The sequence below is a fragment of the Staurois parvus genome, unplaced genomic scaffold, assembly GCF_062004578.1.
Source record: "Staurois parvus isolate SC_StPar_1 unplaced genomic scaffold, SC_StPar_1.0 ptg002140l, whole genome shotgun sequence".
Lineage (NCBI taxonomy): Eukaryota > Metazoa > Chordata > Amphibia > Anura > Ranidae > Staurois > Staurois parvus.
Window position 1 is genome coordinate 6,234,955 of NW_028319936.1, and position 15,476 is coordinate 6,250,430.

The window sequence follows — 15,476 nt, forward strand, 5'->3', positions numbered from 1 at the left end:
GCACACCAATCGGGAACAATCCGCACGGTTTGATATATTACTGTCTTTGTAGTGTAAAAACTGTGGGAGGAGTTAGGGTGGTAAATTTGGCTATAATAATAAGAATAAGAAGTAGAAAATCTACAATTTCTGGGGAAATTGTGTGAAGTATTCTTGCCTGCAGCAGTAGTCTACAACTGGAGTGGGCGGAGTAGCTTTGGTCACTCTGCTGGCTGCTGACACAGCTGGGTTCCTATGGCAACTCACTCTAGTGCAAGCTGAGAGGAACTTTTATAAACAAACTGCTCCAACTTGCTCAGTTCACTGGTGGTTGCCATCTTAAAATGGTTGTAGTTTTAAAAGTATAAATCCTACAGCGAAGAGCTTTATATTGTGAGAATCACAAGACCCAGACCTAGATTTTGATGAATAGTATGTCTCTGAAATATTAAAAATGAAGGCACAGTCGCAGTTTAGAAATGTTTCTTTCAAACTTCAGGTGTCTAGAGTGGAGTTTCAATGAATGTCAATGGGCGGCGAGAGTTGCAAACAAATGGTCATATTGTAAAAACTATCAGGATTATGGCTTAGCCGTGGACATTTTTAGTGGCAGCAGGGATAGCTGAACGTTTTGATATAAGATATGTGTAGGTGGGCTTGAAAATGAGGGAGTGATGGCAGTTTAGAAATCATGTCCTGATTTTTCCTTCCACACTCTAGTTTTGTCAGCTCCCACTGAAGTTGCTCCATTCATTCCTATGGGAAAATTTCACCACAAAAACAGAGATATTTTGTGAACCATTTGGCGAAACATTCCACAAGTAATAGCAATCCAATCGAGAACAATCCGCACGTTTTGATATATTACTTGTCTTTGTAGTGTAAAAACTGTGGGAGGAGTTAGCATGGTAAATTTAGCTATAATAATAAGAATATATTTGTGAGATAACAATAAGTGTTCTTGCAAGAACACTTAATTAAGTTCTTGCATGGCAAGACCACTTACTGTTATCTCACATATATATTCTTATTATTATAGCCAAATTTACCACCCTAACTCCTCCCACAGTTTTTACACTACATAGACAGTAATATACCGAAACGTGTGGATTGTTCCCGATTGGTGTGCTATTACTTTGTGGAACATTTCGCCTAATGGTTCACGAAATATCGGCGTTTTTGTGGTGAAATTGGTCTCATAGGAATGAATGGCGCAATGTTCAAAACTAGAGTGGGAGCTGACAAAAGCTAGAGTGTGAGCTGAAAAATCAGGATTTCTAAACTGCCATCACTCCCTCATTTTCAAGCCCACCTACACAAATCGTATATCAAAACGTTCAGCTATCCCTGCTGCCACTGAAAATGCCCACGGCTAAGCCATAGTCCTGATAGTTTTCACAATATGACCATTTGTTTGCAACTCACGCCGCCCATTGACATTAATTGAAACTGCACTCTAGTCACCTCAAATTTGAAGGGCAATTTCTAAACTGCAACTGTACCTTCATGTTTAATATTTCAGAGACATACTATGCATCAAAATGTAGGTCTGGGTCTTGTGATTCTCACAATATAAAGCTCTTCGCTGTAGGATTTATAGTTTTTAAAACTACGACCATTTGAAGGCGCCAGTGAAGTGAGCAATTTGGAGCAGTTTGTTTTTAACCACTCTTCTCATTCCTATTTAAAATCTAATTTTGAATTTGTGACAGTTTGGCTGGCTTCTGGTGAAGGTTTGGACATAAGTTTTCTACAGTAGAGAGTATTTGAGGTGATAATGCTGCTAATGTTTTTATAAATGTATGTTTTAATGTAACTGTGAAGCACTTTGGGCAACAACATTGCAACTAAATGTGCTATATAAATAATTAAAAGTTGAAATGCATTTCTCATTCTATCAAGCTTGCCATGTGCACTTTTTAAATTTGATCAATCAATTGGTTAGTGTAACGTTTACTATCTTTACTCACTCCAAACACTCCACACAGTTACTTTGCCCACTCCATAAAGTTACTCTGCCCAGTCCAACCTTTTCACAGTTACTCCAGCCACTCCAACCACACAACAGTTACTCAAGCCACTCCACCCAGTTACTCCGCCCACTCCAGTTGTAGACTACTGGTGGAGGCAAGAACACTTCACACAATTTCCCCAGAAATTGTAGCTTTTCTAGTTAAGATTGTTTTTGCATTTGTCACAGAAAACTGCCAGAGATGACATACAATAAAGTTTTTTTATGGCCTCCCACCATTTATCAAGGTGAATAACAGTTCTTATATTGGTAAGGCACTAGTTATCAATGTTTCCTTTCAGATATTTCACTTTGCTACACATTGTAAAATATCACTTACGGCACTTGTGTAAAGCACACATGTGGCTGCTAGACCATTTCATGTGGCCTTCGCACCACTCCTGCAGCTGCAGCACTTCCTTCATCTCTGTCTCCCCTACCCCTCCCGTCTCAGCAGTCGGCATCAGACAGGAGGACAGAACTCCTCCTACAGATCATGTGCCTCTCTGTTCAGCTGAATCACCCCATGGTCTCTGCATCCCCTGGTCTCAGCGTTCAGCAGACTCCGGCAGCTGACTCCAGCCCTCCTTAGGTCCTCCTCCTGACCCTACACTTTCTGCTTCCAAGCTCTGCACCCAGCTTCTTCCCTGCAGCAGCACAAGGTAAGGGGGTGCACTGTGATGTAAGGGAGGGTGGGGGACTCTTGACTTCTGATGGTGGGGGGAGTTTTGATATCTGATTTAAGGGGGGGACTGTGCTCTGAACAGCTAGTCTTAGAGATACAGCCAGCCCTTTGAGGGCAACCATAATGCTGATGTGGCCTGCAATGAAATTGAGTTTGACACCCCTGCCTTATGGCATATATAAAAATTGTCAACTGGTTGAGAATAGAAATACTTTCCACTCTAGAGGAAGTGGCCTTTTCTACCAAATTTGCTTCTATATTTTTTTCAATAAAAACCTGTGAAATATTGTTTATTTCATCAGTTAAGCTGGTAAGGGGCTCTATGGACCTCTTACTTGCTGACCATGAACCCTCATCAATAGTAGCATGTCACTGTTCTTTAAAAGTCCTTTTCCAGAAGTTGATTTATACCTACATCATTTTTAGTAGTGAACAAACAGACAGGCCATTTGTTCACAATACAAAAACATTTTGTTTTTTAATAAATGATAAGTTCACCTTTGGGAACATGTTACATGTCCCACCTGTAATATGTTCCCACTGCCAGAGCCGCTGCCTGCTCCTCTGCATCTGGATATCTTCTCCCCCCACTAGCTGTCACTATTATAAAAATAATGCAGCCGCGTAGGGCTCCACCCACACGACGGCATCATTCATTCACAGAATTCTGTGAATGGAAAACTACAAGAACCAACAGTCTTTGAGGTTGTTGGCTTGTAGTTCTCAATGAACTACCAAGGCACTTTTGAATGCTGTGGTGGTACATTCTTTCTTCATGTAAGTGTGTGTCTGCCTGGTAATATGAGGTTCGAGCACACAGATACACTGACAAGTCTGCAGGAGTCCTGCATGGCACCCAAGATCTACTGAGGATCTGGTGCAATGCTTTCTAGGCTCCAAGTAAAAAAAATTATAAATGCACATGTTTTATCTGCAAAAAGATGTGCATTTATTATTTTTTTTTTAAAAGGTGAATTTATCCTTTAGAAAGTAGGCAAGATCTACTCCCACATCCTGTCACATAATATGCCAATTACTAGTAGGTAGTACTGCAACAACCCTAATGTGCCTTTCTCTATCATTCTTAGGAATTGTGTAGAAGGGCCAATGCTGTATACCTTCTTGTACATTCAGCGTGTGCTTAAAATCAATAGGAGACACTTCAGAGCTCCATCTGAGTTCATTCACAGATGCATTTGACCTCCAGGTAAATTCCTTCTGATCTGCAACTGACCTTTTTCTAAAACTATGATTGTGATCAAGGCAAAGCACAACTGTGGTGAAAGCAGCAACATGACATTGCATAATTTCAATTATACTGCATAAATATGCCCTCTATCTAGCCTCCAAAAATATTCGGTCTTTTCAATATTTCTGACAGAATACAATGTTAAGTCAAAAAAAGCCATTTTGTGTAGTCATTCAGTGGTTTGGACACAAAAACTTCTCCAAACTTAAAACCTGTGTAATTTTACTCATATTTGTGGTCATTAGTTTCACTCATCTAGGTATTTGATACCTTCATGTAAAAAACCAGTTATATAGCAGGATACAGATTATGGGAAATGTATACACTTACATGATAGGTTTCATGGTTTAAGGTTTCCACAGTGACATTTTCCCCAGACTGGTCAAGTCTGACTACTGGTCTTTGAAGCTTGACTCGATCCTGAAGAAGCTCCATTATCTTCTCACTTATTTGTCCTGCTCCTCCAATAAACTTCCTTTCCTTAAAGAAATGAAATAATTACTTTTATCTGACTTTCATATTACCCTTATGCTCCTTTTACGTTTGTACCTTACTGCTTGTATATTATGTTTACTTTACAAGGTACTCCAGGAACCTACAAAACCCAAGAAAACTTGTATTCAACAACCTGATTTTGCAAAATGTGGCTGCAGAGAAATGCTCCAAATGTATCTAATCAATGCATTGCACAATGCTTCTTAACAGTTTTCTGAGGCCCAGTTGTACATGATGCACAGGAGGTAGGTTTCAATCTTAGCATCACCAATATTTTCATTCTGTGGGTACCTTGGTTGAAGAGACTCCTAGGGTGACTGCAGTATTATATTATAATGGCACTTCAGGCAGTCCCTGAGTTACGAACATTCAAGTTACAGATGACTCGTACTTACGAATGGAGGAAGAAGCGGGAAGTGAGAGGAAATCTAGCCCTAGGAGTGGACATTCACTCCTGTAAGAGTTATCATAGGAAAAAGGTGTCTTTATTGAAGCTTTACCACCAATGTTTGTTTCCATGACAACTCAAAATTTTCAAAATTCAGTTGTCACAGGGACAGAAATTGAGGTGAAATCTTCTGAACAAGGGCACAGACAGCAAAATAATCATTACAGGGGTGTTACTCTTCCCTATGCTATCCATAAAACGTAAAAATTATTTTTGGCTGGAGGTACACTTAAAAAATTTACTTGTTTCAAATTACATACAAATTCAACTTAAGAACGAACCTACGTTCTGTATCTTGTTCATAACCCGGGGACTGCCTCTAATAGGACATTTTGTATCATATTTCTAATGATGTGCATTTCCATAAGAGTATATCTAGATTTAAAGCTGAAGTTGTTGTTTTTTTTAGGATGCAGCCCCAAACACATTAGTTATGTGTGTGTATACATACACTCACTGGCCACTTTATTATGTACACCTGTTCAATTGCTTGTTAACTCAAATTTCTAATCAGCCAATTGCATGGCAGCAACTCAATGCATTTAGGCATCTAGACATGGTGAAGACAACTTGCTGAAGTTCAAATTGAGCATCACAATAGGGAAGAAAGGGGATTTAAGTGACTTTGAATGTGGCATGGTTGTTGGTGCCAGGTGGACTGGTCTGAGTACTTCAAAAACTGCTGATCTATTGGAATTTTCATGCACAACCATCTCTAGGATTTACAGAGAATGGTCAGAAAATGAGAAAATATCCAGTGAGTGGCAGTTGTATGGACGAAAATGCCTTGTTGATGTCAGAGGTCAGAGGAAAATGGGCAGACTGGTTGCTGCAACATTCAGATGGTAGGATCAGAATTTGGGGTAAACAACATGAAAGCATGAATCCATCCTGCCTTCTATCAACGGTTCAGACTGGTGGTGGTATAATGGTGTGGGGGATATTTTCTTGGCACCAGCAAGGTGTACCTAATAAAGTGACCGGTGAGTGTAGAGATGTCTGCTTCTGTTAAATACTGTATCTTCCCTGCAGTGCCTCTTTCATAGATACTGGATAGTGTCCTGAGTGACTTTCTTATGGTGCTGTTAGTCATATAATAGCAGCCTGTGCTACTGAGAAAATTTGTGCTACTTACTCATCCCTGGCTCCTATTACTATTCTACCACAATGCAGCAAGATCTCCACAGCCCATTTACCAAAAAGCGATGTGTGCAGCTAGACATGCATTTTTGTCACTACCAAAAACTTCCATCTTCCTTGTAATCACTGCATCAATGTTCAGATTGTAGACAGAACTGCAAAATTAGAATTTACTATTGCAGGTTCTGTTCACTTGCTCAGCTACCCTCTAAAATGTCTATAGCAGGAAAAAAAGTAATATTGATAAATGTAGTTAAAATAATGAAAGCTGGGAGGCAAATTGGTCAATTGAATCAAACCTGATTTTTAGGCCTCATGCAACTAACTCTCCTATAGTTAAAACATAAAGTCCCATACACAATAATGTAGATGACAACAAAGTCCATGTAGGTTTCCCGTACAAAGAAATGAAGAGCCGTGCAAAGGAAAGGGGTTCCAATTCAAGAAGTGGACCACCACCATACACCCAAATAGATCAGCCTCTTACCAAAAGTCTTGACCGCCACACAGGTCGGTCAACATAAGCAGCATGATAAATCCAGCAGGTGCTGCAATCGGTCCTTGCATAGGAAACGCTCACAGGGTCAACCAGGGTATTCCTCCAAAAAGAGCTTCAAATGGCAAACTCCCCATCAGGCCACCAAAGCACCACCTCTTTTTGTTGGGAGAGTGTGCTGTCTCCTTCCACTTGTCAGAGCCTCTAATGGGGGTACCCATTATTCATTCATGTAGGGGGGGAAAAGCAAGAAATTTGTTGGCCCCATACCTTAAAGAGAACATCCAAATTCCAATAAGTCCTCCCCCAAAACCAGACCAGGGATATGGAGATGAGACATTTAATGCCAGCAACATAAGAACAAGGTGCTCTGAAGGGGAGGGAGGCTTTGCATCCCCTTAATGTTGAGGACATATTGACTGGTATGGTTCAGGACATATTCGATACCCCTCTCTTTTCTAGCCAACCATCGGGATCTGGTATGGATCTTGAAGGGAACCTCATGCTGATTTTTTTTTTCATTTTTCAGAAAATGGCGCAAAAACATTTTTTGTAAACAATGTGTATTTGTCCCTTAGTTGACAAAATGGCATGGGTTCCTCCTCAAAACTTTATACCAGACCCTTACCTAGGATTTTTGAGGAGGATCCCACACATTTTTTACCAATAGAACAAGACAGCCAGGAAATGTCATTTATCACAAATATTTTTTTCTTTCTTAATGTCACTTGTGCTGGAGTACATAATATATATGAGCAGCTTCATGTGCAGGTTTAAGACATGCAGGAATTGTGTATTTAAAGGAATATTGTATTTTTTATATTGTCTTTTAAGCCATATTAAAAGACCTGCTCCCATTGAATGTTACTATTATTTAATTTTTTTTACATTTGTACCTGTCCCCCATGACAGTGCCTCACTTTCCCTTCCTTTTTTTAAAAAAAAGCATGCAAATTTGTCTTTTAAACGGCCAGAAAAAAATTATATAGACGTTAATGGGGTTTGGGTGTTATGATTGGGAGTTCAAAAATTTTCTGCTGGGTTCGGCAAACATTCAGTGAATCGAACTTTACTAGCTTGCTGATCTCTGCATGTGATTTTGTTATTACTTTTAATACTTCGCATAGCATAGTCATTGCCAGCATATGACTGTTTCTTTAACATATTAGATAAAAGATTTGTTACCTGGCCTCCATTGTCCACAGAAAACATGCGATCTGTTCCTCCACAAAGTTTTGTGTACCACAGGAACCACAGAACAGAAACATGCTGTATTTCGGAGGTGACATTCACATTCACAAATAGCTGAGCAAATCTTTTAGCTGCTCTGAAAAATACCAAGCATATATTTCACATTCTTATTAAATATTATCAGGTTCTATTGTATTAGGACCATTTCAAATGAGGTGGATTCCATCCCTGTCAGCAGAGGATTTGCTGATTGAAGCAGAGCGGGTGGATGACAGGTCCATGTCCATGCAGTTTATAGGCTCTATGGGTGGCCAGATGTAAAAGGACTCTGCTACCCATTAATACCCGCCTACCCTCCAATCTGATTGACCTAAAAGGAAGAGGACGGACCCTCCTTTTCTTTTTTTAAGCAGACCAGATTGGACCAGAGGTAGCTGGGTGTACATTAACCTCCCTAGCGGTATGATTATTTCATATTTTTGGTGCTGAAAGCGGTACCATTATTTTGCATGGAAATATGTAGTTTTTTTATTGTAGGCTGTAATTTTTAGGAATAACTCACTGAAATCTGTCTGAACAAGATTCCAAATCATACATTTAATTCAATAATATAATCAAACCAAAAACACTGAAATTTGAAATATAGCGCCAAGTTCGCACATCGCTGAGCAAAGTCACAAAATTGTTTTCAGTGTCAGATGATGAATTTCCCCACAAATCATTATAACTCAATTCTGCAAGTGGTTCTGATTTACTATCGCTGTTCTCTAGCTGATCTAAACCCGCTTTTGACCTAACGGGACACTTTTTGGACGCCATGGACTTTTCTAAGTTTCCAGGCAAAAAGAACAATCAAAATGCAGACAGGGGACAGGACAAAGCACTCGGGACAAAATGTATGTGAAATGGGTTGAAACAGCAATGTTTTACTATGTAAAATCGTTTTGAAAAAAATAACAAATTTTCAAATTTCCCGCCGGCGCCAGTACGTCCCGACGTCACAGGGACCGGAACACAGGAGGCGGATGCCGGCATCCGCCGAAGGGGAGATGGCCGGGGACGCTGCAGGGGACACATCGTGGGAGCCAAGGACAAGGTAAGTGCTGCAGGGACTCCCTATGCAGCGCCGCATGGTAAGCCCGAGTGTAGCTCGGGGTTACCGCTTTTAGTACAGACATTTTACCCCGAGCTACACTCGGGAATACCGTTAGGGAGGTTAATGGACACAAGTCTGTTTACATACCCACCCATCCATAGGTCTGAATGGACCTTCCAATCAAGTCCATTAAAAAAAAAAAATAGACAAGCGGACCCGATCAGATCACCCGTGTGAAAGGGGCCTTAGACTGCAATAATCTCCTGTTCAAGCCCTGTTATGAATTTAAGTTAATGAAATCATGTAAAGCACGTTGAAACCATTTAGAAATTATTATAAAACGATTGTGACAGGCTGGCTACACCATTACACTTGTGATTTTGTTTGACAGGAGCTGATTTACTAATGGAGCAGAAACTGTTTACTTAGCAAACTGAATATTCACTACTTAGAAACCGATACAGAAAATGCAATTTCTAATAAGCAGGAGGGTACATGCACACTGTCAGTTAGACGGTATTTTTATTGTTTGTCCTGCATTGGGGAGACATGTAGAATTTAGAGGTTTCAGGAACATGCAGAATGGCCAGAACACTTTTTGGTGGCCCTGTGGTCCTCAGACTAAAATATTGTAATTCAAGTGTCCACCAGCAGGTGTTTCCCAGTTAGAAGTGGAACTGCACTTACTCAAATCAACTTTGACTATTTTCAATCCTTATGCTGCTGGCATTAGTAAATACACTATATTATCAAATGTTTGTGGACACCTGACCATCACACCTACAATATACAAGTTTGTTCAATATGCCATTCCAAAACCATGAGCATTGATACACAACTGAAAAACACTTTGAAAGCGTTGCTGTGGGAATTTGGCCCATTTAGTAAAAACAGCATTTATGAGGTCTAGTACTGAGAATGAACGAGAAGGTCTGGCACACAATAGGCATTTGAGTATATCCCAAAGATTTTCAATAGGTTTGTGAAGGCAACACAGGTTCCTCCACACCAAGCTCATCAAACTATATCATTTTAGACCAGACATTTGGGCACAGTCACGTCCTCACGTCCTAAAACTGCCATCACAAGGCTGGAAGCACATAGTAGTTTAATATTTCTTTGTATGCTGTAACAGTAACACCTGCACTCAATAATTAGGAGGGGGTGTCACATAATTTATGCCATATACTGTAGTATGTGAGATTAACAGGTGACCACAAACGTTTGATCATTTAGTAGTGTAGATGGTAAAGTATATCATATTTACTTGTTTTAACCTTTTTTTTTTACATTTCTTCAGTTTCTTCCTGGTTTCCATGCCTTGGGAAATGATGTCATACATCCCAGGAGTCTTGAGGAGGGGAGATAGGGTTCTCAGCTAAGCCAATGCCTGAGCTAAGGGCAGATGGATTCCAAGAAGTAAATGCTACATGAATCATCTGCCCTAACTCAAGATGGCCATGGCCAGAAATTCCAGGGGGCATTTTTCGAAATGATTTCTCAGCAAAATAAAAGCATGAAGACATGGATGGAAGGAGGAGTTTGCTTTGAATATTAATAATGAATTAAATAGCAATTTTGGTTTGTGGTGCTCAGATGCAGTGCATTTCCACTTTAAGGTGTTACTAAACTCACAACAGTAAAATCAGTCTGTATATGCAGTAAAGCATGCTGGTTATACTCACGGTGGAACCCAAGGGGGTAATCCTCTGCATTGTGTAAAAAGGCTGTTTGATCCTGACTTCTCTGATCCACCCTTTCATTCATAGTCCCAAATCCATTTGCTGATAGTAAAGAGCCCTAGCAGGCACTCTGGACATGTTCAGTTTGGTGTGTATTGCAGAGAGGTTTTTTTTTTTGGGAGGTTACATGTGATTAGTGAAGAAACTGGCTCAGGTGAGCACATCGCAGGATCCTGGGACAGGTGACTGTGTGTTTATTAAAAGTCAGCAGCTACAGTTTTTGTAGCTCCTGACTTTTAATATTCAGAAATACGACTGGAGCTGCTCTTTAAAGCAGTATTAAACCCAAAACCTAAAATGTAACATATTGCAGCATTAGTTTTCTTTTTTATTGGCTTTTTTCTTATTGTGATCTGGCCAGTAACACACCTCCTGCCTGCACTCTGAATGAGGGAGCAGCAGCGACTCCTTTGGAAAGCAGCATTGTCAGTCTGGGGGGAGGGGAGGATTGTTAGATGCAATACAAGATTTAGATACAGTAACAAATTGAAGTCAAATTCAAGGTTCACACTTTTTTAGCTGTTACAGCAACATTGTTTCCTTTTGGGATCAAGGTTTTACATAAATGAATAAAATCTGAAGCACTGGATAATTAAAATTGTATTACCCCTATCAGTGGTAAATGGTTTGTGTCAACCCTCTACTGCTACATCTGTAGGACAGCTAGTTCTGTTGAAAAACAACAGACAGAATGGCTGGATCACCAGATGAAAATATAGGAAAGAAAGCCTAAAAAAAGAAAACTAATGCAGCAACACGCTTAAGAACTGGTAAGCTGCAATAAATTAAATGTTTGCTTTTGGGTTTAGTAGCACTTTAATGGTTAGGCAACACCTAAAATTGGCTGTAGGGACACTATTTAATCCCACCTTTTTCTGTGCGCCTGAACCTGCCCTGTACCCTGTACCAAACCCATCCTGTGTCACCAGTATTCACAATATCCACAATAAAAACCTGACAGGAGTTCAAACCTGTTCCAAACACTATCCAACAATATGGCTTAGATATTTAAAGCATAGGTCGGCAACCCATCAATCATGGGACAGGTGATGTGTAGATCGGCGGTCCTGCTTTGCCGACCCCAGACTGCTCCTCCCACATTGCAGAGCAGCGCAGGGAGGAACTACCTGGTATGCTGCGCTGATCCCAGTCGGCCCTTCTCTACAAGGTGCCTGTGAGTGACATCACAGGGGATGACCGAGGGAGGAGAGCCGGCCGGGATCAGCATGCTAAGAGAAAGAAGAGTTGTGTGTCATAGGTGCTTCCCTTCTCTGTACGGAAAGTTTCTGCTATTCTGTGAGCCCCTGTACAAACATCACTGCACTCATCCTCTGCCCTGCACTACTGTAATCATCCACTGCACTACTAACTGTCACCATCCACTTCCTTACTAACTGTCACCATCCACTGCCTTACTAACTGTCACCATCTACTGCCTTACTAACTGTCACCATCTACTGCCTTACTAACTGTCACCATCCACTGTCTTACTAACTGTCACCATCTACTGTCTTACTAACTGTCACCACCCACTGCCTTACTAACTGTCACCATCCACTGTCTTACTAACTGTCACCATCCACTGCCTTACTAATTGTCACCATCCACTGCCTTACTAATTGTCACCATCCACTGCCTTACTAACTGTCACCATCCACTGCCTTACTAACTGTCACCATCCTCTGCACTATTAACCGTCACCATCCTCTGCACTACTAACTGTAACCATTCACTGCCTTAATAACTGTCACCATCCACTACACTACTGACTGTAACCATTCTCTGCACTACTGTCACCATCCACTGCCTTACTAACTGTCACCATCCTCTGCCTTACTAACCATCACCATCCTCAGCCTTACTAACCATCACCATCCTCTGCCTTACTAACCGTCACCATCCTCTGCACTAATAACTGTCACCATCCTCTGCCTTACTAACTGTCACCATCCACTGCCTTACAAACTGTCACCATCCTCTGCACTACTAATTGTCACCATCCTCTGCACTACTAACTGTCACCATTCACTGCCTTAATAACTGTCACCATTCATTACACTACTGACTGTAACCATTCTCTGCACTACTGTCACCATCCACTGCCTTACGAACTGTCACCATCTACTGTACTGTCACCACTCACAATCTTACTGTCATCATCCTCTCCCTTACTAACTGTCCCCATCTATTGTCTTACTGTCACCATCCTCTGCACTACTAACTGTCACCATCCTCTGCCATATTAACTGTCACCATTCACTGCCTTACTAACTGTCACCATTCACTGCCTAACTGTCACCAACCTCTGCACTACTAACTGTCACCATTCTCTGCCTCACTAACTGCCACCATTCTCTCCCTTACTAACTGTCACCATCCAATACCTTACTAACTGTCAGCATCCACTGCATTACTAACTGTCAGCATCCACTGAACTACTAACTAACACCATGCACTGCACTACTAACTGTCAGCATCCTCTGGCTTACTAACTGTCCTCATCCTCTGCACTACTAACTGGCAGCATCCTCTGCCCTACTAACTGTCACCATCCACTGCCTTAATAACTGTCACCATCCACTACACTGCTGACTGTAACCATTTTCTGCACTACTGTCACCATCCACTGCCTTACAAACTGTCACCATCTACTGTACTAACTGTCACCACTCACAATCCTACTGTCACCATCCTCTGCCTAACTAACTGTCACCATCCTCTCCCTTACTAACTGTCCCCATCTATTGTCTTACTGTCACCATCCTCTGTACTACTAACTGTCACCATCCTCTGCACTAATAATTGTCACCATCCTCTGCCATACTAACTGTCACCATTCACTGCCTTACTAACTGTCACCATTCACTGCCTTACTAACTGTCACCATTCACTGCCTAACTGTCACCAACCTCTGCACTACTAACTGTCACCATTCTCTGCCTCACTAACTGACACCATTCTCTCCCTTACTAACTGTCACCATCCAATACCTTACTAACTGACACCATCCACTGCACTACTAACTGTCAGCATCCTCTGGCTTACTAACTGTCACCATCCTCTGCACTACTAACTGGCAACATCCTCTGCCCTACTAACTGTCACCATCCACTGCCTTACGAACTGTCACCATCTACTGTACTAACTGTCACCACTCACAATCCTACTGTCACCGTCCTCTCCCTTACTAACTGTCCCCATCTATTGTCTTACTGTCACCATCCTCTGCCTAACTGTCACCATCCTCTCCCTTACTAACTGCCCCCATCTATTGTCTTACTGTCACCATCCACTGCCTTACTAACTGTCACCATCCTCTGTACTACTAACTGTCACCATCCTCTGTCCTACTAACTGTCACCATCCTCTGTCCTACTAACTGTCACCATCCTCTGTACTACTGTCACCATCCTCTGTACTACTGTCACCATCCTCTACCACACTAACCGTCGCCATCCTCTACCTCAATAACCGTCACCATCCTCTGTACTACTAACTGTCACCATCCTCTGAACTACTAACTGTCACAATGCACTGCCTTACTAATTGTCACCATCCACTGCCTTACTAACTGTCACCATCCACTGTCTTACTAACTGTCACAATGCACTGCCTTACTAATTGTCACCATCCACTGCCTTACTAACTGTCACCATGCACTGTCTTACTAACTGTCACCATCCACTGCCTTACTAACTGTCACCATCCACTGCCTTACTAACCATCACCATCCTCTGCCGTACTAACCGTCACCATCCTCTGCACTACTAACTGTAACCATTCACTGCCTTAATAACTGTCACCATCCACTACACTACTGACTGTAACCATTCTCTGCACTACTGTCACCATCCACTGCCTTACTAACTGTCACCATCCTCTGCCTTACTAACCATCACCATCCTCTGCCTTACTAACCGTCACCATCCTCTGCACTAATATTTGTCACCATCCACTGCCTTACAAACTGTCACCATCCACTGCCTTACAAACTGTCACCATCCTCTGCACTACTAACTGTCACCATCCTCTGCACTACTAACTGTCACCATTCACTGCCTTAATAACTGTCACCATCCATTACACTACTGACTGTAACCATTCTCTGCACTACTGTCACCATCCTCTCCCTTGCTAACTGTCCCCTCTATTGTCTTACTGTCACCATCCTCTGCACTACTAACTGTCACCATCCTCTGCCATATTAACTGTCACCATTCACTGCCTTACTAACTGTCACCATTCACTGCCTAACTGTCACCAACCTCTGCACTACTAACTGTCACCATTCTCTGCCTCACTAACTGCCACCATTCTCTCCCTTACTAACTGTCACCATCCAATACCTTACTAACTGTCAGCATCCACTGCATTACTAACTGTCAGCATCCACTGAACTACTAACTAACACCATCCACTGCACTACTAACTGTCAGCATTCTCTGGCTTACTAACTGTCCTCATCCTCTGCACTACTAACTGGCAGCATCCTCTGCCCTACTAACTGTCACCAGCCACTGCCTTAATAACTGTCACCATCCACTACACTATTGACTGTAACCATTCTCTGCACTACTGTCACCATCCACTGCCTTACAAACTGTCACCATCTACTGTACTAACTGTCACCACTCACAATCCTACTGTCACCATCCTCTGCCTAACTAACTGTCACCATCCTCTCCCTTACTAACTGTCCCCATCTATTGTCTTACTGTCACCATCCTCTGCACTACTAACTGTCACCATCCTCTGCACTAATAATTGTCACCATCCTCTGCCATACTAACTGTCACCATTCACTGCCTTACTAACTGTCACCATTCACTGCCTAACTGTCACCAACCTCTGCACTACTAACTGTCACCATTCTCTGCCTCACTAACTGACATCATTTTCTCCCTTACTAACTGTCACCATCCAATACCTTACTAACTGTCAGCA

At 41.7% G+C, this 15,476-nt stretch overlaps 1 protein-coding gene across 3 annotated transcripts in view; it reads right to left on the reverse strand.

The window, feature by feature from the left end:
• LOC149432483 (amine oxidase [flavin-containing] A-like) overlaps positions 1-15,476 on the reverse strand; it is a 135,445-nt gene that overhangs the window by 54,661 nt on the left and 65,308 nt on the right. For all 3 annotated transcript variants that reach the window (XR_016308990.1, XM_089665132.1, XM_089665133.1), the window contains exons 6-7: positions 7,689-7,830; positions 4,255-4,404 (exon numbers count right to left, since the gene is read on the reverse strand). Coding sequence is in view for 2 of the 3 variants with exons in the window: in XM_089665132.1 (XP_089521258.1) it covers positions 4,255-4,404; positions 7,689-7,830 (292 nt within the window). In the remaining variant the exon portion in view is untranslated. The remainder of the gene's footprint in view (positions 1-4,254; positions 4,405-7,688; positions 7,831-15,476) is intronic.